This window comes from Petaurus breviceps, unplaced genomic scaffold, assembly GCF_028583685.1.
Source record: "Petaurus breviceps papuanus isolate PSGF00001 unplaced genomic scaffold, PetGlider_PUasm1.0 226, whole genome shotgun sequence".
NCBI lineage: Eukaryota > Metazoa > Chordata > Mammalia > Diprotodontia > Petauridae > Petaurus > Petaurus breviceps.
The window spans coordinates 9,333,697-9,357,960 of record NW_027185890.1 but is presented as its reverse complement, the minus strand read 5'-3'; the positions used below and the strand labels follow the sequence as shown (position 1 = coordinate 9,357,960).

At 35.5% G+C, this 24,264-nt stretch overlaps 1 protein-coding gene across 1 annotated transcript in view; it reads left to right on the top strand.

The window, feature by feature from the left end:
• CCDC152 (coiled-coil domain containing 152) overlaps positions 1–24,264 on the top strand; it is a 47,520-nt gene that overhangs the window by 13,332 nt on the left and 9,924 nt on the right. The window contains exons 4-5 of the mRNA XM_069095345.1: positions 4,269–4,337; positions 14,769–14,833. Coding sequence (XP_068951446.1) covers positions 4,269–4,337; positions 14,769–14,833 — 134 coding nt within the window. The remainder of the gene's footprint in view (positions 1–4,268; positions 4,338–14,768; positions 14,834–24,264) is intronic.

Genomic DNA, 24,264 nt, shown 5'->3' with positions numbered 1-24,264 from the left:
ATCTTCCATCACTAAAGAATTAATCTTTATACAATTATTAATTAAAAATCATGAGATTTTATTGATTAAAAGAATTCCAACTCCATAATTCATGGTGGTGAGGGGTGCATATGAATGCTTTAGAGAGATTCTCAGTAGTAATTGAAATACCTGGCACATAGTAGGTAGTTAACAAATGCTTGTGGAGTTGAATTAAATTAGTCTTATATTCACACTCAAAGGAATTGGAAGGAGAAAACTGATATAACCCTTGGAGCCTGAAGCTGTAGCAAGAAGAATCTTGATTTTATATCTATACTGACAGAAGCCTAGGTGCAGAGAAGAAGCTCCACCAGGTGCTAAGGGTCACTGAGTTAGACATAATTATTTTGGGATGTGGGTACACTGACTAAATCCATTAGTTACCAAGTAATTTATTCTGGCCATTGATGCCTGATGAAGAATTCTCTTGACAATTATCATCTGGAACTAAGCCCTCTATAGAAATGTTTCTCCTGGGATAATCATAACCCCAGTCAACAAAGTAATAGCCCATTTATTTCTGCTGGTAGGACTGCTCTGATTTATTGAATTTATATATAATAAAAAGAGAAGAAATCTTTTGATTATGCTTGGAAACTTTTAATCATAAGTTTTTGCTCTTACAAAGGTAATTTTGTTTTAGTAGATTTTGTTTTTAGTTTGAAATCAAATACCTAATTTGATTCTATATATTATTAAAATATTCATTTTTACAGTACTGTGACTGACCCTTCTCCCTCCCAGTTAATTAAGAAAAAGAAAGAGGGAAAATACTTTTATAATAAATAAGCATATTCAGGCAAAATAAATCTACACATTAGTCATGTCTAAAAGTCCAGAAATGTATGTCTTTCCACTTTACATCTTTCATCTCTGTGAGGAGGTGGGTAACATTCTTCATCATAAGTCTTCTGGCAAATATGGTTAGTCATTACTTTGGTCAGAATTCTTCAGTTTTTCAGAGTTGCTTTTCTTTACCATATTATTGTCCTTGTATAAATTCTTCTCTTATTTTTTCTCATTTCAATCTACATCAATTCATTCTACCTAGGATTCTGTGAAATAATCTCTTTTGTCATTTCTAATAGTGTAATACATTCATGTTATCCCATTTTATGAATGTATTGCATTCATATAACCAGTTTGTTCAGCCATTCCCCAATTGTCTAAGAGGTAGTCCTTAGATTCTAGTTCTTTTATTTCCTTTTTACCCCTCTAATTTTCTCTTCAACATGAGAAAATTTGTTTTACTGTTACTATTCCTTCCTCAGTATTGTCTTCCATCTTTATCTTCAATTCTTATCTGTTTCTAAACCAATCTCTCTCTCTCTCTCTCTCTCTCTCTCTCTCTCTCTCTCTCTCTCTCTCTCTCTGTATATGTATGTAATCCTCTTTTGTCCATTAGGGATGAGAAAAAGGTTCGTCTGATGCCCACTCCCCCAATCTCTTTCTCTGTGTTTGTATAGTCTTGTCATGTACCCCACTTATGAGAAATATCAAGTGCTTTCCCCCTTTTTTCCTTTTCTCTTCTAGTGTACTCTACCTTTTACTTTCCCTTTTTCCTTCTTCAAACCCTCAGAATAGAATCTCAGGGGCGACTAGGTGGAGCAGTGAATAGAGTATTGGCCCTGGAGTAAGAAGGATCTGAGTTCAAATGCAGCCTCAGACATTTAACACTTATTAGTTGTGTGACCTTGGACAAGTCACTTAACTCCAGTTGTCCTGCCTTACCCCCTCCAAAAAGCAAAAAAAAAAAAAAAAAAAAAGGAATAGAATCTCAGTTCCTGTAGTGACCACCACCTGCCAGGGTTAGGCTCCCCTGGATTTTCCAGGTTTAGGGCACTATATTTTCAGGACACTCTCTAACATCTCAGTACAGCCTGTTAGCAGACATTGTGAAAGAATTTTATACTGTTTGAATTATACTCTGGCTAGGGCAGCTAGATGGCATAATGGATAAAGCTCTGGGCCTAGAGTCAGGAAGACTTATCTCCCTGAGTTTAAGTCTGGCCTCAGACACTTACTAGCAGTATGGCCCTGGGCAAGTCATTTAACTTGTTTGCCTCAGTTCCTCATCTGCAAAATGAGCTGGAGAAGGAAATGGCAAACCACTCCAGTATCTGTACCAAGAAAATTCCAAAAGGGGTCACAAAGAGTCAGATATGACTGAAAAACTACTGAAAACATAAAGTCCCAATATTTAAAATCCAAGACACTGGTTAGGAACTTAGTATAACAGTCTCTTAGTTTGGAATTTATTTATTTTCTCATTCCAAAATAATTACTGGGTTGCTAACCCATTCAATCAGGGCAACACATATCTTTCTAGTTTGATATGCATAGTTTAGTTTGGTAAGATATTGCCCCAAGAATAGTACTTTGACACTAAATACTATAGAGATTAAGATTTACAAAGAAAAAAATTAAAGCTATAATTCTTATATCCTCAATTATGCTGTGCTTTAATTTGTGTTCTTTTTGTAGTGTATCTTTTTTAAGGAGCCTGTAGAAATGTGAGTTTACATTACAGTGTAATGTTTTACAGGAGGTCCATCTTGTGTTCATGTAATAGAATTACACATTTTGAAATTCTAAGTTACTATAATTTTCTAGTATTTTGCCTTTACATTTGATTATTCTTGAGTCCAGAACTGAATCACTCTCCCTATAACCCCAGCTTTTTCCATATATGCTGGAGCCTCACCTTAAAATGGTATGTAAGCTACTGAATTAGAGGAATGAATTGACAAAGAAGTAAGGAAAGAAGGGAGAGAGGGAGAGAAGGAAGGAAAAAAATAAAGTGTTTATTAAGCATGAACTATGTCATATGTACTTTGCTAAGTGCTTTATAAAATATTATATCATTTAATCCTTACAACAACCTTGGGAGGTAAGTGCTATTATTATCCCCATTTTACAGTTAAGGAAACTGAAACAGACAGAGGATAAGTGACTTGCTCAGGGCCACCCAGCTAGTAAATATCTGAGACCAAATTTGAATTTCAGTCTTCCTAACTCTGCCTGGTGCTTGATCCGCTGAAGCCCCTAGCTGCCTAGGTTTATAATTGACAACTAGCACTTTGGTTCCTGGGAACATCAGGAAGATGAGAACCCTTATTTCTATGGGGAAAGATCAGTAATAGCAACACCTTGCATGTGTGTAAGTTCTTTTTTTGTTGCAAAGTATTCACATCTATTGACTCACTTTAAGATAGTGTATAGTAATTAATGTAGGGTCTCTCCTCTTTTAAGATGGAAAGTCTCCTCAAATTGAGCATACTCACACTCAACTTTATTGCTGTGGATTTATACAAGGAAAAGCTTTAGTGTATATTAACTGTTAAGCCAAAAACTTAAAGGTAAAATTATTTTTATGCTAAAGTCTTTTAAAGATACTAAAAGTTATTTTCTGTTTTGAACTTTTTAATATTATAAACTGAGATGGTGTCATTATAAACTAAACCTGTGTTAGTTCATGCCTCAGAAATCTTATGACTTTATATATTAAACTATTTATGGCAGCTCTTTTTGTGGTAGCAAAGAATTGAAACTGAGGAGATGCCCCTCAGTTGAAGAATGGCTAAGCAAGTTATAGAATATGATTGTGATGGAATGCTATTGTGCTATGAAATGAAGAAGGGAATAGTTTCCAAAAAACCTATGAAGACTTAGGTGAACATGATGCAAAGTGGATTGATAAGAACCAGAACAATTTCTACAGTAACATCAATATTTTAAAAATAATGGACTTTGAAATGTTTAGTAATTTATCAACACAATGACCAACCACAGTTCCAAAGAACTCCTGATGAAATATGCTACCCACCTCCAAAAAGAGAACTGATGGATTTAGAGTGTAGATTAAAGCAAATTTTCTTCTATTTCTTTCTTTTTCTTATTGTGTGTGTGTATGTGTGTATTTGTGTGTATATGACATTGAATATGGCTAATGTGGAAAAATTTTTTGCATGTTTATACATATTTGCAATGGTTTTTATTTTTCTTGTCTTCTCAGTGGGTGGGACAAGGGGAGGGCAGAAAGTACAAATTAGGAACTGAAATTAAAATAAAATTGAATTTTTTTTAAAAAGTTTTATTTATTTATATTGTAATTTTCTTTGAGATATTTAGCTTTTTAATTAAGTAGCAAATTTTTTACTTAAGATATCTTTCTTAAATATTGCAACAAAATAGTTGCAAAAGTAAGTTTAAAAGTTTACAAATGAATTTTTCCAATTTTTTTTTAGAATGTACTGCTTTTCAAAATGTGATAAATGGACTCCAGGAAACCATTGAAAATCAATATGATTTGAAAGGTAAATTTTTAAGAGTTGAACTTTAATTCATTTCATCCAAGACATAGATCTGATTTACTTTAGAACCTCTTAAAAAATGGAAGCCTTAACCCCAATAACAATAAGGGCCCTTTAATTTGACCTTATTTAGTTCTACTCTTCGAAACCATGAATATTTAATATTTATAAACCTTTTCAAAATTATTAATAAAATATTTTAAGAAGTTCAGTGTTGTTTTAAGAGGCTCCATTTTGGATCAGAGCAATAGTCCAACCTTCCTAGAATTCTCTCTTTTGAAAGTGGCATTAGGGAATACTTTCAGGTTAATTTAAAGTTTAAAAAAGTTAATGGTATTTCTACTCTAAACATTCTTAGCTTCCTTTAATAAGTTTGTGTATTCTTAGTGTAAAATGTTAGTGTTTAGAGATTATGTAATAATAGTGATTGATATTTTCTCCATACAATGGGTTTCAAGAGTTTTTGGTTATGGGCTGAGATCATATCCTATAACCGTAACTTAAAAAAAAAAAAACATTTGGGCCATACAGTTGTCCATGACACAACTGCATGTGCCTTGTCATAGAAACCGCAAAAGTGGTCCTGCTCTCATTATATTTTTGTGATTGTTCCAATCAAATGGACAGACCAGTCACACTTGCCTTTTGCTGATTCAGCTACAAATATGTATCTGTCATTTCTACTTAAATCAAACAGTTTCTCATACTTAAACCATTGTTCTTGCAGGTACCTGATACACTTGTGTCATTGCAATTTTCCTAAAGAAACAATTGGACAAGAAATTTATATAACCATAGGATTTATCCTCTTTACTTAGAAATACTTCTAATTATCTTCTCTTACCCTTTCCTTTTCCATAAAGTTCACTCCTGAAACATGAATGGAGCCAAAAAAACATACATAGCAATTTGAGAGTTCCTTGTCCAGAATTCCAAGACCTACATTCAATTTGGAGTAAAACATATTCTCCCATGGGGATTAATGAATTAATGGAATTTTGAATGCCAAATTTCATGACTAGGTCAGGGTTTCTTATGGCCTATTATTTTAGAGTTTGAATGCATCTAAATATTAAAGCTATCTCAGTGTTTCTTTAAAAGCAACAACTGATACAGGTTTGAAGTGAAACCCTTTAATTCCTTATCAAAGATAAAGGTCTGAATCTATGGTAAGCATCATTTTTGTTTATAGGAATATTTAAAATGATCATTACCTTTGCTTAAAAGAATGTGAGATCATGTAATTGGGGAAAAATAGAATATTATTTTAAAAAAGAAAGAAAGAATATGCACTATCTCATAGATCTGTAAATAAGTTCATGTGTAACCATTAATTCAAAATGTGTAATAGTATCTGTCAATAAAATATATTAATTGGTAATGTAATTTTTACTGCACTTCTCCAGTGTGCTAAGCAAAGGATCTGTCACATGGTATCGTAGAAAGTCTCCTCAATTAGAGTCAGGAGAGAACTGGTTTCAAATCCCATTTATACTACTTACAAGCTGGCTAACACTGGGCAAGTAAATCACTTACCTTTCTGAGCTTCAGTTTTCTCATCTGTAAAATGGGAATAGTAACTCAAGCACCTTCCTCCCAAGATTATTGTAAGGATAAAATGCAATAATATATGTAGAACACTTATGAACTTTAATATGTGATCTAAAGGACTGATTCAACTAACTTTTGGATATGCCTTTCCTAACTGCTCCATATGAATGCTTCATCAGTGAGGACATTGCTTCCAGTAGAAGAGTACCTTTTTCCAGGTCAAGAAAAAGCAGAACTATTAGAACCCTGTCAAGCTAGCTGGCATTGATCTTTGGGCTAAAATCTGTGAGAACTACAGACATGAAATGAGGAAAGAAAAAATTATATGGACACAATAGCTGCTGAAATGGTTTCATTTAGTATATCTATATTCATTAGCATACCGCAGAGATAACCTTGCAACCTCCTTACTATTTAATTATCTGAGCCAAGATGGAAGGCATCTAATAGACATACATACACATAAAGACATATAGGTACATATATGTATATATGCCAGCTTTTATGCAATATTTTTTAATTTTTAAAGTTGTATTTGAAAGTTGTAATATAACTCTGAAACAAGATTTTTCAGAGTAACTTCTACAATAATTGCATTCAGTCATGTTGAAATAAATATCGTTTATTATTTGCCTCTTGCTGATAACACAATACTCAAATGCACAGTGTTAAACAACATGTGGCTTTTTTCTTTCACTATGTCACCACTTTCTCTTTTCTTCATGTAGTGGATCTCTGGTTCTCCCTTCTGATTTCTAGCTTCCTTCAGTTCTCTTCAATGATCCTGGGCTTCCTACTGCCTCAGCTTTACCTTCTAGAGAGGAGGAAGGACCTTCTCTTTCCAGAGGAACAGAATCACATGATCTGAGAGATCTAATCCCAAATAATCAGGAATCTCTTCTGCAATATCCCTGAAACTTCTCCTGCCTCCATGTGAGGACCTTCAGTGATGGGGACCCCAAGGAGCCATTCCATTTTTGGATAGCTTTTATCATGCCTTGAGGCACATTCCAACTGGCAGGACAAGTCTGCCATGGAATGACTTTACCAGCTTCAAGTCTATATCCCTAAAATTTTAGATCAGAAACCATCATTGATGTGTTCTCCTTTAATAGAGAAGTTGTTAAAACAAATACTTTTAATAAAATGGTATAATAAGAAAAGTAGCAATAAAACTTGCCCATAAACCTGAGACATTCCCATACAGTATCATTAAGATGAATATAATATATACATACATATATATGAAACACATGTTATAAGGCATGCATGTAGAAAACAGATATGATCAGTGTATCAGCATATGAAGCATGTGGTCAGCTCACATTCATGAAAGGGCACATGCATAGTTAATACATGTCACCACTGCACATATGTGGAGTGTCAATTCATGGATCTGATGCTGTGGAGTCACTGATATCTCTTGGTAACATTATTGCAGCACCTCCAGCTGCCTCTGGTCTCATGGCTGGATGCTGCTAAACACTGCTTCCCTGGACTTGTAGTCTCCACCAGATGACAATGCTTACATATAAGCATAGTCTCTACTGGGCATTGCTCTGCTATATGTCCCATTACCTCATTTCTGGTCCAGGTGAAATCTTTGGCTAAGAGTAGGTGCTCTCATTTTCTGTCAGTCTAAAGCCCTTACATTATTAAGGGTTTTTCTTTTTTTGGAAGAGATAGAAAACCCTGCCTGGGAACCAGCAAAAAAAACTTCCTACTTGTTTCTTCAGAATCTGGGCTCCTGAAGCCTCTCATCTCTCTCAATAGGAGATCCTCAGCTGCTAGATACTAAGCTATTCTTAAAATATCATTTTATTGGTATCTTTTGTTTCTATATCACTTCCATTTGCCATTGCACCCCCTCTCCTTCAGCTAGAGAGCCGTTCTCTGTAACAAAGAAATTTTTAAAAGCAGTTCAGCAAAAATAATAAATATCAGTCAAATCCACATTATATATAGTGTTCAGAATCTGTAGTCTCCCACTTCATCAAAGAGAGAAAGGGGGTACATTTTAATCTTTTTAGGACCAAGCTTGATTATTATAATTAACACAGTATTCATTCCAGTTTGACTTTGTGGTTCTTTCTATTTACATGGTTGTAGTCATTGTACATATCATTTTCCTGGTCCTGCTTGTTTCATTTTGTATCGGTCCATACATCTTGCCATTCCTACCTGTGTTCTTTGTATTCATCATGGCTTTTGGAACAGTAATATTCCATTCCGGTTTATCTTTTGTGATCATCAATATGCCTTATTTGGTTAAGAAATCACACTGTAGCCATAACTGTGAAAGATATCTGACCTGATTATCTTCTGACTTTTTTATGGTATAACTTTTAAATTATTTAGAACAAAAAGCAGAATGTTCCCAGTAAGCTAATGCCTTCAGGCTTAATCTTTTCTTTGCACCATTCTTACTCATCCAGGGACTCAGTCTCTCAGAAACCTCACACTAGATCTGAGCGAGGCAATAAAACATTATCCATTTATTTGCCTAATAACTACAGAATGGCTTCAAGGTTGGGGTTCCCCAGTTTGTTTGCTTTTTTAACTCCATGTTTCTTCTGTAATACCCTGTAGATGACTAGATGAAAAAGCATAGAGAGACAATTCCAAACCCAGGAGGCAAGGTAGACATATGGGGGACTGGCCAGTGAAGGTGCAGTCCTGAGAGTATGTACAATGTGCTCTGTGTGTGATTAACCCGTGTGGAGGCCCTGTGAACCTGCTCTCAGGCATTTTTCACAAAAGGGCCTTTCCCCAATTTAGAGTACTTGTAGGTGTTCTCTACTTCCTGTTGGCTTACTTATATGGTGACAAAAAGTCTTGTAAACTGACTACTATGTCAAAACTGAATGGGCACTCTTTCTCCTCAGGCACCTTTCAAGTAGGACTGAAGAATTGCTGTAAAGTCTCTGGGTAGGGAGAAGAGTAACAATTGCTATGGATACCCCTCCTCCTCCCTCGGGTCACCATATGACCATGCATATAGGCCCACCTCTGTTTCTTCTGTCCCTGCTATGTTCATTCTTTCCTGATCTTTGTTGGATGAGTATTGAGAATAGAACAGGCCAGATTACAAACTTGTGAGCTTCAAAAAGTAAAAAGAGTCTCCAGAGATCTGACAAATAAAGTCTATAGTAGTCTGCTATAGCTGTGACAGCTGGGCCATGTGAAGATCCAGCCCAGCAGTGAATCAGTCCAACAGCAACATATCTTGCAAGCAGGGAAGCAACTCATCCATTGCCTTGACCACCCCCAGAAGTGACTTTGGTGAGATTTAGTTTGTGCCCACTCTCTCCAGGAACCAAGGTAGTAGAAGAGAGTGTATTCCAAATTTTTCTCTTTGGCATCAAGAATAAATAAGTCTGGGGCAGCTAGGTGGTGCAGTGAATAGAGCACCAGCCCTGGAGTCAGGAGGACCTGAGTTCAAATCTGGCCTCAGACACTTAACACTTACTAGCCGTGTGACATTGGACAAGTCACTTAACCCCAATTGCCCAGCCTTCCCCCCTTCAAAAAGCAAAAAAATAGAATAAATAAGTCTTATCATTTCTATATTGGGATCAGGTAGATTCAGTGCTGGAAGACACCTTAAAAACCATCAAGTACAACATTCCCTGCCCTCCCCATTTTGCAGATGAGGAGTAACAGCCCATAGACAGCTATTGTGTGTTCACAGTCTTTTCTTCCCTAGGCTAAACACCCCTAATTTCCTCCGTCCATATTTGCATGACATGATCTTCAGTTTTCTTGATATCCTAGTTCCCTTTTTCTAAATTTACTCCAGCTTATCAGTGGCCCTCCTAAAATGTTGAGCATCCTTATTAAATTTAATCAAACACAAACATGGAAAGATATGGAGAAAGACAACTTTGAGCTTTTCTGCTATGCCATGTGAGATCTCATCAGATTCTCTTGTTCTCCCTCCTGTCAACACTGTCAGGTCTATAAAATAAGGGCCAAGTTCTGCTTTTATAAGATGCCTGTAGTCAGCCTCAGAGGGCAGCTATGTGAACGCAGTGGATAAAGTGCTGGCCTGAATTCACATCTGACTTCAGATACTTACTAGCCTTGTGACCTTGGGCAAACAACTCAGCCCTGCTTGCATCAGTTTTTTCATCTGTGAAATGAGCTGGAGAAGGAAGTAGCACTCCACTATCTTTGCCAAGAAAACCCTAAATGGGGTCATGAAGAGTTGGACGTGAATGAAACAATTCAGCAACAGGCAGCCTTAAATGGAGGCCCTCCTCAGGATTATTGGCAGCAAGTAGAATGCTTTCCAAAAACTATTAACTAAAAATTTTTATTTGGCCATCTAAAGCCTGATTTATGCCCCTAATGACTTGTTTACTAATACTTTATCCTGTGAAATCAGACCCCCCCCTGCAGATGGATTTCTTGGTGCTAACTACCCAGATCTTTGCTTTGCTGTTTCTCATAAATATCACTTACCCCTATCTTTTTCAGCCATTAAGTGTGATGACATATCAATCAATCTGATTCTGTATTCTTCATATTTTGTGAATTAATAGTATGCACTCAAAATGTTGTGTTTTCTATACTGAGCAGCAGCCTGGTCTAGTAGAAAGAACACTGCAGTCAGGAGACACCTGGGTTTGGATTCCAGCCCTAACACTCAATATCTGTGTCAGGCTCAACAAGCCACTAATCCTCTCTGAGTCTGTTTTGTCCTCTTAAAATTCCCATGGGGTTTTTGCTTTGTTTTGTTCTGTATTTTAAGCAGCCAGAGTTAAGTGACTTGCCCAGGGTCACACAACTAATAAATAATGTCTGAGGCCGAATTTGAACTCTGGTCCACCTTACGTCAGGGCCAGTGCTTTATCTACTGTGCTACCTAGCTGTACCCCAACAGGGTTTTAAACCTGACCTTGTAAATCTAAAAGAGCATATAAATGTGAGTTACTATTCATAGCATTTATCATTTTTAGAACAAGATATTCCATTATAAATCAATCTTCCAGACAGCTGAAGCTTAACCTTAAGGAACAAAAAAAATTTTTGATGCAATTTTCTGCAACATATGTTGTACTTTATTTCCTTAAATAAAAGATGATGAATATAATTTAACTTTTTCTTGATTTTTCTATTGTCATTATTATTATGAACATCAGTTATTATACTTTATAGTAAATATGGAAGTGAGCATTGTGGGCTTTTGAAGTACAAAATATTTCTGCATTCAATGGCCCTGTGCTGTTCTGCTGCTTTAGTTATTATTTTTTAAAAAATTTTCTGGGCTCCTCCTTTATTGTCATGTGGTGAGAAGCTGTTCCCCCACATGGAGTATGAAGGTGTCATTATGTGACTCAAAGGCAGGCAGAACAGGCATCTCTTCCCCAACTCTTCTCCAAGGGAGACTTTATTTCCTGCCAAGATAAAAGTAAAACAATACAAACAACTTGGCCACTCTGCTCTCTTCAGAAAGAGGGGGTACTGGACTAGAATTATATCTGTCTGCTCCCTGAAGTATTATTAGTCTAGGTCAGAGATTAGGTTTTCAGTTTCAAGCTAACTTCCAATCACTGTTTCATTAATTGGGGAAGAAGCAGGATCCCAAGCTTTATATTCAAGGTATAACCTCTTCCCACCAAATATCAGTTTCACAATGAACATACATTTGGCAAATAGCAAACTCATTTATCCAAGTCATCACAAAACAGAGATCAGAAAAAGCATGCATAAAATATACGTAGGTGTGTATACACACACACACACACACACACACACACACACACACACCAGACAATTCACAGGAAAGGAACTCTCTTCAGGAGAGAAATAACTTAGCTAAACGGAGACAGAGTCCTAGATCTCACCCAAGGAAAAGTTCCCCAAAGTCTCTGATGCAGAAAGTTGAGGATAGGGACATGATGGAGACTGTTAGCTCCTCTCATGTCTTTCCAAAGTCTCTTCCTTCAGCTGCCTGAAGTAGGGTTGCCATCTTCCATCTTCTCTCTTGAAGCTGGAAGCCCAAAGTCTGAAGAGATTCTGTGACTTGATGTGGAGAGACTTTCCTCTCCCCCATTGTCATCAACTCTGTCCCACCCTTCACACAGGTACAGGGCATTTATCTTCACCTTTGAGGAGAGAACCTCATACCAATAAGCTTTGGGGCTGGGGTTACAGTCAGGCTGTTAGTTATCATTTTTCTCTGGTGGAGAGGTATCATTCTGGCAGTAGCAATCACTATATACCTCCTGATTTGCTGTTTTTAATCTGTTGGTTGTTAGGAAATTAGATAAAAGCTAGAATTGTGTGTCAAGTAATAGGTTCTAAATAAGTCTTGGAGGTTCACCTACAAGTAAATCCCTTGAGCTAATTTAGCTCGTGGACACTTTAGATGATCCCAAGAGTTTCTGCTTTATTTAGTCCTCTTATCTATTCCTCATAGCAGAGTTTGCTAGATAGAATGTAAGTTCCTTGAGGATAAGCAAGGACTATTTAATTTTTTACTTTGAATTCTTAACACCTAACAGTGTTTGGCACATGAGGCACCTAATGAATACTTTATGATGAATTAATGGTCCAGGGAAATGAAGTATTATTTTGTAGAGGCCCTAAAAAAGATAGAAAACCCTAGACATATATATATGTATACATGTATATAAAATGTGTGTATGTATTTTATATATGTATGTAAAATCCTCACCACTGAGAGAAGAAAGCAGTAAAGTCAAAAGTTAAGGATAATGCCTATTTTCCCTGAAATTCAAACTCCATTCACCACGTGACCTTCATAAAATTATTTCATCTATTTGAGTCTCATTTTCCTCACTTACAAAGTAAAGACTGGACTAGATGAACTCTAAGGCCCCTTCTAGCTCTACCAATCTGTGAGGCTATGAGTTGCTTTTTACACTAAGCTTGTCAAATTATATAATTGATACCTAACTGTAGATGAATTCTTAACCAAATATATACATATATATACATACATATATGAGAAAGAGAGAAGATAAATTAGATAATTTTGATTATATAAAATTGAAATTTTACATTTACAAGGTTAATGCAACTAGGGTTAGAAAAGAAATGGTCAACTGAAAGGAAATATAACTTTGTATCAGATACCTCTGACACAGATATGATATCCAAGATATGTAGAAAATTGACTGAAATATCTAAAACTAAAAGCCATTCCCTAGTGGATAATTGGTTACAGTAAATGGAAAACATTCCTCAAAAGAATTGTAGACTATTAATAACCATATGAAAGAAACTTCCAAATGACTAATAATAAAAAATATAACTCATAACAACTTAGAGTTTTCACCTCATACCCAGCAAATTGGCAAAGATGACAAAAGATGAGAAGAATGAATCTTGGAGGTAGGATACTTATTTGGTTGATTGACAGTTGGGTGGATGATTAACAAAAAGAAATATTAATCTCTATTTAGCAAAAGTAAGCCTTGTTTATGTGATACAGTTTTTATTCATGTTGAAATGATTCACCAACTTAATATTCTTTCACCATATATTATGAAATGTAATAGAAATGCATTTGATATTTTTTCTTCGGTCTCACAAGAAAAGAAAACTAGAATGAAACTTTGCTTAGTTTTGATCTTGGAAAAAAAAGGTTTTTTTTTTAATCTATCTGAAATTTAAAAGGTACACAACATTTTTCTATTGAATTTTTGTGCAACTTGGCATATACTCAGGTGAATATATTTCTTTTTTTTAATTAATTTGTTTGTTTCCTTTTAGTTTACAGGATTCAATTCCACAATTCCTTGAGTTTCACATTTTGTCCCCCTCCCCCCCCCTCCTCCCATGGCGGCATATAGTCAAGTATAGGATCTGTAAATACTTTCACATTACACATTAGTCAGGTTATAAAGACGGATTGTATCAGATGGAATGAAAAATGGTAAAGAGGACATAAAACCAAATAGAAGAAGGAGAAAGATCAGGTATTTTGCTTCCACCTGGATATAAATTCAGTTCTTTCTAGTTCTTTCTCTAGATGCACATATGAATATATTTCTTAGCACTGTTAAAAATTGAAACACACATGCACAAAAATGAAATACATTAAAAGAGCAAAAAAAAAAAAAGATCAGATGACCCATCTCTAGTCTCCTATTTGTCTTTACCCCTGATCTCTTTTATAAATTTTGAGTTCTAGCTTTAATCCTTTTCTTGACTCCACTCCCTTACCTCATACCTGCCTCCATACCTGCTGTCAGACCCAGTCAAAAGCTCAGACACCTGCTCTGGCCAACTCTTAACTTGGTTCCAGTCTTGGTCTTAGAACCATTCTTTATATCTACACATGTTTTCTTTCTGCCCTAGCAGTGTGCCACAAGTCTAAAAGTATGGAGGCCAAATTAACAGCAATTTGAGAAGATATATTCAATAAAACCCAAGTACTAGTCACCCTCATTACAGTCTTCACATCTTTGAAAGTATCTTCTTTGGCTAGATAGTCCCTATTAGTTATATTTTAGTTATAATGGTAGTTTACATGTGTAAACTTTGATTTACAAGTATCATAAGTGACTGTGATACTTTGATGGTTTACAAAGCAGTGAATACATATATGCATCTATACATATATGTGTATATATACAAATATATTCATTTGATACAACAATTCTGTGTGTTAGATTGTGTAACTACTATTACACATATTGAAGAGATAAGGAAGAAGTCAGAGAGGTCATAACTTGTCCTTAGTGGGTAAGTAGCAGAGTCAGAAAATTCAGTACTTTGACTTCTCTTTTGGATATTATGTAGAAAAAAACATGAAATAATTGTGACTTAAGGTTCAATGACACCATCAGAAAATATTTAGTTAGGTAAGTAGTACAATGTATAAATATGTATTTTAATGTTTTTATACAGATGAAAATGAGCAGCTAAAGAAAAACAATGCTATCCTGAAGGAGAAGTTAAAATCTCATGAGCAGGTGAGGTTTAATATAACTTATAAAATCAATCCTGTCCTGAGCCCTTAAATTGAAAAGAAAAAAAAAGATTGGTTATACATACAAAATTCTTTTTTGCTTCAGTATTTCAATATATCCCTTATTTCATCAATGGGAGAACTCTTGATGCAGATAGCAACTCCATGCCTTAGATGACCTCTATTGCTATAACCAAAAAAATATATCACCTGGTGACCAACCTTTAAATGATATGCTTTTTCAAACTTAGCTGGACTGGTCTCCAAACTTACATTCAAAGCTTTCCCAATTTGTATTTTACTAGACATCGCCTTTAAAAACCCATTATGGTATGTTGATTAATTGAATCAACTTTAATGAAGGCTCTATTTGCAAAATACAATGAAAAGAAGTTATTGAAACCCTTTTTTCTAAATTAGAATTTAACTAATAAGGAAGAAAAATAATCAGCGTGGAGCCCAAACAGAATACAGAGAATACCCATCAGTATTATGCCAGTGAATTTCTTTTACTCTGTTATTAAGCATTATAGGCAAAGGTTCTATTTTCTGTAATACCTTGTTCTTTAATTCTTTTAACGGAATTCTTGGTTGTCCACAACTCTACTAAATGGATCTTAATGTTTTTAACTCACAAAGTAGACAGATCTCTCTCTCTCTCTCTGTGACTCTATCTTTCTCTGTTTCTGTCTCTGACTCTGTCTCTCTGTGTCTCTGTCTCTCTTTCTGTCTGTCTGTCTCTCTCAGATCTGTGATTTTATTGGTAGAGGTAATTTCCAATGAGAAAACTCCTGAGTGATTAAGTGTCTTGCCCAGGACCACATAACCAGTGTCTGTCATAGGTAAGATTTGAACCCAAGTCTTCCTGATACTGAAGGTAGCTTTCTATCTATAAACTACCTCATACTGCCTCTCCAAATGTGATTATTGCATATATATGGCAATTTGTTCCTCATCTTCAGTTAACCATTACCCTTTTAGTTTATGTCATTTACGTAAATGAAGAAGGTGTTTAAGTGGAATACAAGTGAACTGCTTCAGAAAGGCCCCTTAAGTCTTCTGCCATTTTTTTTTTCCTTCTGCTAAAAGCTCTAAGCCTCAGATCCAAATCCAGGCATGACCCATGCCTGCAGGGCCTATGCCTGAACAACAATAAAAAATAATGCTAGACTAGCACCCAGGCAGCTGATGCTGGAGCTACAGCAGAAGAATTGAACAACACAACCCCTGGGAAGCAAAATGGCTAGGGTCTTTGCAGGAGCCGTGCTATCAATTCAATTAGCCATACCTGGCAGAGGCCTATCAGGCTCACAGCAACTAACAGATTACAACCCTGGGTTCAGGACTCTACAAACAAGAGACAGAGAAGAAGCCAAACCAAAATCAAAATAAGTATCATCAGGAGACTAAGCCCAAACCCTGGAATTCCTGGAAAAAGCAGCGACTAATCTTAGCCCCCACAGTTTGCCCACATCATCAGAGAGTAAGAGAAAGACCAAAGTCTGACTCAAATACAAAACCCTAATCCAGAAACTGAGGCTGGAGATGAGTGAACATAAGAAAAGTCCAATCACCATGAAGAAATATTGTGGGCACAAAGAAACCCCACAAGTAAATCCATAAAAGAATAACCTCAGAGAATGTCCTACTAACAAGGACTGCCAGAGCACCTAGAAGAAATTTGAAAAGAAATACAAAATATGTTAAAAGAAATGATGGCTTAGTGAGGAAAGAATGGCAAAGAACATCAATAGCTTTTAAAAAGAAGATAATAGGGGTGGCCAGGTGGCTCAGCTAGTAAGAGCACCGGCTCCAGTGTCAGGATGACCTGGGGATCAAATCCAGGCTCAGATATTTAGCACCACACCCAGAAATAGCTGGCCGTGTAACCTTGAGCAAGTTACTTAACCCCGATTGTTTAATAAAAAAAAAGAAGATAATAAGCTTTACCCCAAAATTAAACTATTCAGTAATGATTTTGTTGTTTTATCTTCAGTAAGTGAAGAAAAAGAAGTTTCTTCTGAGAACCTTAATATCTTCAAGAGCCATACAGAAAGTTAAATAAGACAGGTAGAGAACCAGAACATAGTTTTGTTCTGTTTTAATGGTTTTTTGGAAGAGGAAATGGGAGGGGAAAGGGAATATTTGGGACGTGGAGGAGGAGAAAGGGAAGGGAACTTACTAACAAATAATAGGGATATAAGAGATGAAGAGTGAACAAACATGGAGGACAAAGTTGAGGAAATGGGTATCTCCTGAGCCTCAATTTCACCTGAACTAGGCAAAAGAAAGTTGAGCACACACAGTTTTGTGGAGAGATACATTAAACTCAACAGGGAAACAGGAGGGGACAGAGAAAATAGAGAGGAAGATTTAAGAGAGGGCAGAGGGCAGGATAGGTTAAGGAGCAATGAGAAATAAAACAAACTCCAATCAGAGAGTGGAATATGAAGAGGGAGGTGAAAGAGTGAAAACTTAGGGACTGGAAAAAAAGAAGAGAAGATGGAACAATTAAGCAAAAACAAGTTACTTCAATTATAGATCATTAGAGGTAAACAAACTCCTCTTTCATCACTTCCCTTTCTGTAAATAAGGAGACAAGGACAAAGAGAAGAAAAAGTACAAGCAGAGAGAAAGGAGGGAGATACACAAACAATCATAACTATGAATGTGAATGGAAGAAATTCTCCAAAAGAATAGAAACAGGTAGCAAAAAATTTAAAAGCAGAATCTAACAGTATATTATTTATAAGAAACACTCAAAACACATTCATATAGAGTTAAAATGAAGGTTTGGAGCAAATCTATTGTGATTCAGGTGAACTCAAGGGAGCAGTCATGATTTCAAGAAAATATGACAATAAAAATAGATGTAATAAAAAAGATAACCATGGAAACTAAATTATGATTTAAAACACCATCTCTAATTAGCCAGTATCAATAATTAATATATATGCAGTAATGGCATAGCATCTGAACACTATTAAAAAGTTCTTTGAATAGTAGGAAGAAATAGGCAGTAAAACCAAAGTAATAGGGAACCTCAGTATACACTTTTCAAATCTAGAAAAATCTGACAAAAAGATAAACAATACAGAAGTTAAGAACCTCAGTAGAGGTTTGTCATTTAATAAAAACAACAATAAAGCTAGATATGACAGATTTCTGATAATTACTAACTAGGAATGGAAAAAAATTTATATATTTCCCTGAAGCATGGGACCTTTACAAAAACTGACCATGTTTTTGGGCATAAAAACTTTGCAAATCAATTCAGGAAAAGAAGAAATGTTAAAATCATACTTTATTGATCATAATGAAATAAAATTTATATTCAATAATGAGCCTTTGAAGAAAGCATTATAAATTAGTTGAATAACTAATCACAATTAGTTGAATAACTAATCACAATTAGTTAACCAAAAAGAGAAAGATTGTCAATTGAAAAAAATAATAAAAAAATTAATTTAAGACTAAGCAATTTAATTCTAAAGAATTGATGAATAAAAAGACACATAATAAAAACATAAGAAAGTTTCATCAGACAAAATGACAACAAGGTAACAAAAATACCAAAACTTTTGTAATGCAGCTAAAGCAGTCAATAGGGGGAAATTCCAATCTCTAAATGCATTCATTAGCAAAAGAGAGAAAGCATAAATCAACAAATTGGCCATGCAAATTAAAGAAAAAGTTAGAAAAGCAACAAATTAAAAAATTCCAACTAACCATCAAAATAAAAAGTCTGAAAACAAAAGAAATTTTAAAAATTGAAGGCAAAAGAAAATTGACAGATAATACTGAGGTTTTAAAAAAAACCTAATGCAATAGATAAACAATTATCTAGTCTGATTTTAAAGAGAGAAAATTAAATTTTTGTATCAAAAATCAAAAAGGAGAATTCATAAAATATGAAATAAATGGAACTATTTTGCCCAGTTATGTACCAACAAAACTTATCATTGGGATGCATGAAAATATTTGATAATATAAAATATTGAATGAGTAGAACAAGAATTAGAATAAATAACTCAATATCAGAAAAAAAAAATTAATTGAACAGACTACTAATGAACTCCCAAACAAACTTGAGAACCAAATAGATTTACAAATGAATTCTATCAAACTTTCAAAGAATAATTAATTCTAGTATTATATCAACCATTTGGAAAAAATAGAAAAATAAAGGATTCTTCCAAACTCTGATGCAAATATGTTCTTCATACCTAAATCAGAGGGAGACAAAGCAAAGAAAAAACTTCAGACCAATGTTCCTAATAAACATCATGTAAATACAAAAAGTATTTTTAAAACAATTTAAATGAAAAAAAGCTTCAGCATATTAAAAATATTAGATACTATGATCAGGTTGGTTGTAGATGAGGAATATAGAGTCAGTTCAACAAATATTACAGGAAGAATAAGCTTCAGCACATGCTCCAACAAGGGCCTTCATTGGACATTCCTCTTCCCCTCCTCATTATATAAGGAAAATTGTAAACATGATAGACCACATTAGTAACAAAAATAACATAACCAACTTGGTTATTTCAATAGATGCTGGAGCTTTTGGTAAAATCCATCACCTGTTCCTGTTAAAAAAAAAAAAAAACACTGGAAACATGGTCCCCTCCTTGATATGCTAAGTACTATCTATCTAAAACCAAGAGCCAATATTATATGTAATGGAGAAAGGAGATCCATTATCATCAATATTATTTAATGTAGCTGTGGTGGTGGTGGTGGTAGTACTACTACTACTACTAGTACTAGTATTAAAAAGCTAGCATTTATATAGTGCTTTCAACATTTGCAAAACATTTTACATATATTATCTTATTTGACTTAATCTCTAGTGATACAACAAAAAGAAATTAAGGGAATTAAGCATAGGAAAAAAAGAAACAAAAAAGTGATCTATCTGGAGAACTCAAAAGAATCAATCAAATAATTGAAACATTTATTAACTTCACCAAAGTTGCAAAATATAAATCTACATGAATCATCAGCATTTTTGTATATTATCAACAGATCCCAAAAGGAAGAGATAGGAAGGGAAAATCCATTCATTTTGAAAATGGATTGAGCTACAGAACATATAAAATATTTCAGAGCCCACCTACCAAGATACACACAAGAGCTATATGAATATTAAAAAACACTCATTATACCAACAAAGACAGACCTAAAAAGTAGAGAAATGGTCATTATTTGTTATTTATGGCAATATAATAAAAGTTACAACACTATCTAAATTAATCTAAATAAACTTTTATTTATTTTTAAAATCTTCAATGTCATGACAACCAAACTAACAAATAATTACTTTACAGAGACAGGAAAAATAGTAATAGTGAAATTAATCTAGAGGAACAAATGGTCAATACTTCCAAAAGAAGTGGGAGGAAAATGGGAAGGAAGAGAACATAGCAGTACCAGATCTCAAACTATGCTACAAGCAGTAATCATCAAAATGATTAGATACTAGTTAAGAAATGGAGTTTTATCAGTGGAACAAATTAGATATATAAAATATGTAAGCAAATGAACACATTAAATTTATGTTTGATATATTCACATACCCCATATTCTAGGATAAGAATTAATTCTTTGACTAAAAAAAAAATCAATGGAAAAATTGTAAAGCAGTCTGACAGAAAAAAGATACAGACCAACACCTTATACTGTATAATAAAATAAGCTCTAAATGGACATATGATTTAGACCATAAGGAGTGACATCATGAACAAATTAGAGAAGGAAGGAAGAAATTATCTTTCAGATTTATGGAAAGGGGAGAGAGTTCCTTACCAAACAAGGAATAGAGAAGAACACAGAAGATAAAAGGAACAATTTTGATTACACATAAAATTAAAATTGCACAAGTAAAACCAATGCAGCTAAAATTAGAAGGAAAACAGATAACTGAGGGGGGGGGGGATCTTTGCAATAAGTTTATCTGATAAGATTTTCATTTCCAAGATATATAAAAAATGGATTCAAATTTTGTGTGAATAAGAACCATTCCTCAGTTGTCAAAAGATCATTTGAACAAGGAAGAAATCTAAACTATCAATATCCATATTAAAAAATGTTCTAAATCCACTACTAATCATAAAAATGCACATTAAAATTATCATTTTTTTGCAGATATAATATTACACCAGAGAACCCAAAAGACTCAAAAAACCCCTAAAATAATTATTTCAGCAAAGTGGTATGTAAAATAAATCCACATACATCATTAGATTTATGTATATTACCAGTAAAACACAGCAGGACAAGATGGAGAGTTCCATTCAATATAACTACAGAATGAATAAAAAAACTGTAAATCTGCCTCCAAAAACACATAAAGGAACCATATGAATATAATGACAAAACACTCTTTACAGAAATAGAGACCTCAATAAGTCTAGAAATATTATTTCTTCTTAGGTAGAATGTAGGCATGTAATAAAAATGACCCTCAATTAATTTACTTATTCAGGTTCGTGCCAATCAGTCTCCCAAAGGATTATTTTATAGATCTAGAAAAAATAATGAAATTCCTATGGAAAGAAAAAAGGTCAAGAATCTCAGAAGAAATCATTTGGCAGAGGGGAGGGATGGGAATGAAGGAAACCTAGCCATACCAGTTTTCTACAAAACTGTAATCATGAAAGCTATTTGCTACTGGTTAGAGGATAGGTTGATCAGGGAGTAGAAGCACAAACTTGGTGCAGGCTCCCTTCCAATCACTTCCAATACATGTAAAAAAAGGATTCTAATCAAACTTTAGAGCTACAGAACCCACAAAGAGACAAAGAGAAACAAAGCTCCCCCTGAAAGAAGCCTGGCAGGCCAACAGGAAGGCTCTATTATACCAGACTGGGAGCTGAGCACAGCCCCACGTGAGCCAAGTGGTTCCCAGCCCCAGGGTGGCCCCTGACCATGGTGAGTCTGGAGCAGACTTCAGGAGAGAGAATCACCAGCAGCTGTGGCAGTTTCCAGAATTATCAACCCATAAAGGCCAAAAAGAAAGTAAAAAGTCAGTATGGAACTTTGTGGGAACAGGGGAACCAAGAGTACAGTCAGGCCCTGCCCCTAGGGCAAGAAGTGAAGCAGGCACAGTGGCTGTGCAGTCACCATTGTCTGGCTGTCTCAGGAGCTTGCAGATTGCAGAGAACCAAACGACTGTTCAGATAGTAATCGCTCTTGCTTTAACCTGCTTGGATGTGGATCTCAGTCTTGGGTGGTGATCCTGGGATGTGTGACCAATGAGCCAGAGCTTGTGGGGGCTGTAGAGAGGGCACCCAACTAATAGCTCCAGCAGCTGCAAAACCCCAGCTATTTGGGACAAAGCTCTCTCCATTTTGGAAGCAGAGTTCTACCATGGCAAAGAGCTCAAAAGTCAAGAAATTGACTGGCAAGATGAGCAAGCCCAGGAAATTTAATCAAACCATAGATTCCTTTTTTGGGAACAAAAAGGATCAAGGCATGGAGTGGAAGGAAGACATCAAAGGCAGAACTCCTGTATCAAAAGCCTCCAAGAAAAATATGAATTGGTTACAGGCCATGAGGAGCTCAAGAAGGATTTTGAAAACCAAGTAAGAAAAGTGGAGGAAAAATTGGGAAGAGAAATGAGAATGGTGCAAGAAAATCATGAAAAGAGAGTCAACAGCCTGCTAAAGGAGACTCAAAAATACACTGAAGAAAATAACACCTTAAAAATTTACTAACTCAAATGGCAAAAGAGGCTCAAAAAGCCAGTGAGGAGAATGCCTTAAAAAGCCTAATTTGCCAGATGGAAAAGGAATTTCAAAAACTCACTGAAGAGAATAACTCCTTCAAAATAAGATTAGAGCAAGAGTGGCTAGGTGGCATAGTGAAAAGAGCACCAGCCCTGGAGTCAGGAGGACCTGAATTCAAATCTGGCCTCAGATACTTAACACAAAACTAGCTGTGTGACCGTGGGCAAGTCACTTAACCCCAAATGCCCTACCTTCCCCCCTCCAAAACAAAATAAGATTAGAGCAATTAGAAGCTAATGACTTTATGAGAAATCAAGATACTATAAAACAGATCCAAACAAATGAACAAATAGAAGGCAATGTGAAATATCTCACTGGGAAAACCACTGACCTGGAAAATAGATCCAGGAGAGATAATTTAAAAATTATTGGACTACCTGAAAGCCATGATCAAAAAAAGAGCCTAGGGGCGGCCAGGTAGCACAGCGAGTAGGAGCACTGGCTCCAGTGTCGGGATGACCTGGGGATCGAATCCTGGGCTCAAACACTTAGCACCCACCCAGAAACACCTGGCCGTGTAACCTTGAGCAAGTTACTTAACCCCAGTTGCTTAGAGGTGGCCAGGTGGCTCAGTGAGTAAGAGCACCAGCTCCAGTGTCAGGATGACCTGGGGATCAAATCTGGGCTCAGATACTCAGCACCACACTCAGAAATAACTGGCTGTGTAACCTTGAGCAAGTTACTTAACCCCGATTGCTTAAAAAAAAAAAAAGAGCCTAGACACCATCTTGCAAGAAATTATCAAGCAAAATTGCCCTGATATTCTAGAACCAGAGGGCAAAATAGAAATTCAAAGAATTCACTGATTGCCTCTTTAAAAAGATCCCAGTGTGGCCAGGTGGCTCAGCGAGTAAGAGCACCAGCTCCAGTGTCGGGATGACCTGGGGATCAAATCTGGGCTCAGATACTTAACACCACACCCAGAAATAACTGGCCGTGTAACCTTGAGCAAGTTACTTAACCCTGATTGCTTTAAAAAAAATTAATTAAAAAAAAAGATCCCAAAAAGAGAATAGGTTGATCAGTGAAACAGATTAGGTACTCAGCATAAAGGAGCAAATAAGCACAGAGGCTAATGTTTCATGAATCCAAAGACCCCAATTCCCAAAACTCACTGTTTGACAAAAACTGCTAAGGAAACCAGCAAGCAGTCTGGAAAAGGTTAGGTATAGCCCAACATTCACACCATATACCTAAAAATAAGCTTCAAATTGATACATGACTTAGATATTAAATGTCATGTTTTGTTAAAAATAGAAAAGTAACCCATTGGAACAGACTAAATAATGAAGAATTAGGAGCAACTGAACTCAATTCAGTGTTTAATAAACCTGAGAACATGAATTACCTGGGAAAAAACTCCCTGTTTGACAAGAATTGCTAAGAAAGCCAGAAAGAGGTTTGGTAGAAATTAGGTTAAATTAAACCACATAACACAATAATCACAACACAGATACAGGATCTTAAAGCTTATACCACAAGAAAAATTGGAAGAGAATCTATCAGGTACTTTTCACAGTCAGAATTTTAGTGAAGAATTTAGGTGGTGCAGTGAGTAAAGCGCTGGCCCTGGAGTCAGGAGGATCCAGGATTGCTTCCGGCCTCAGATACTTAACACCCACACAAAAGATACTGGCCATGT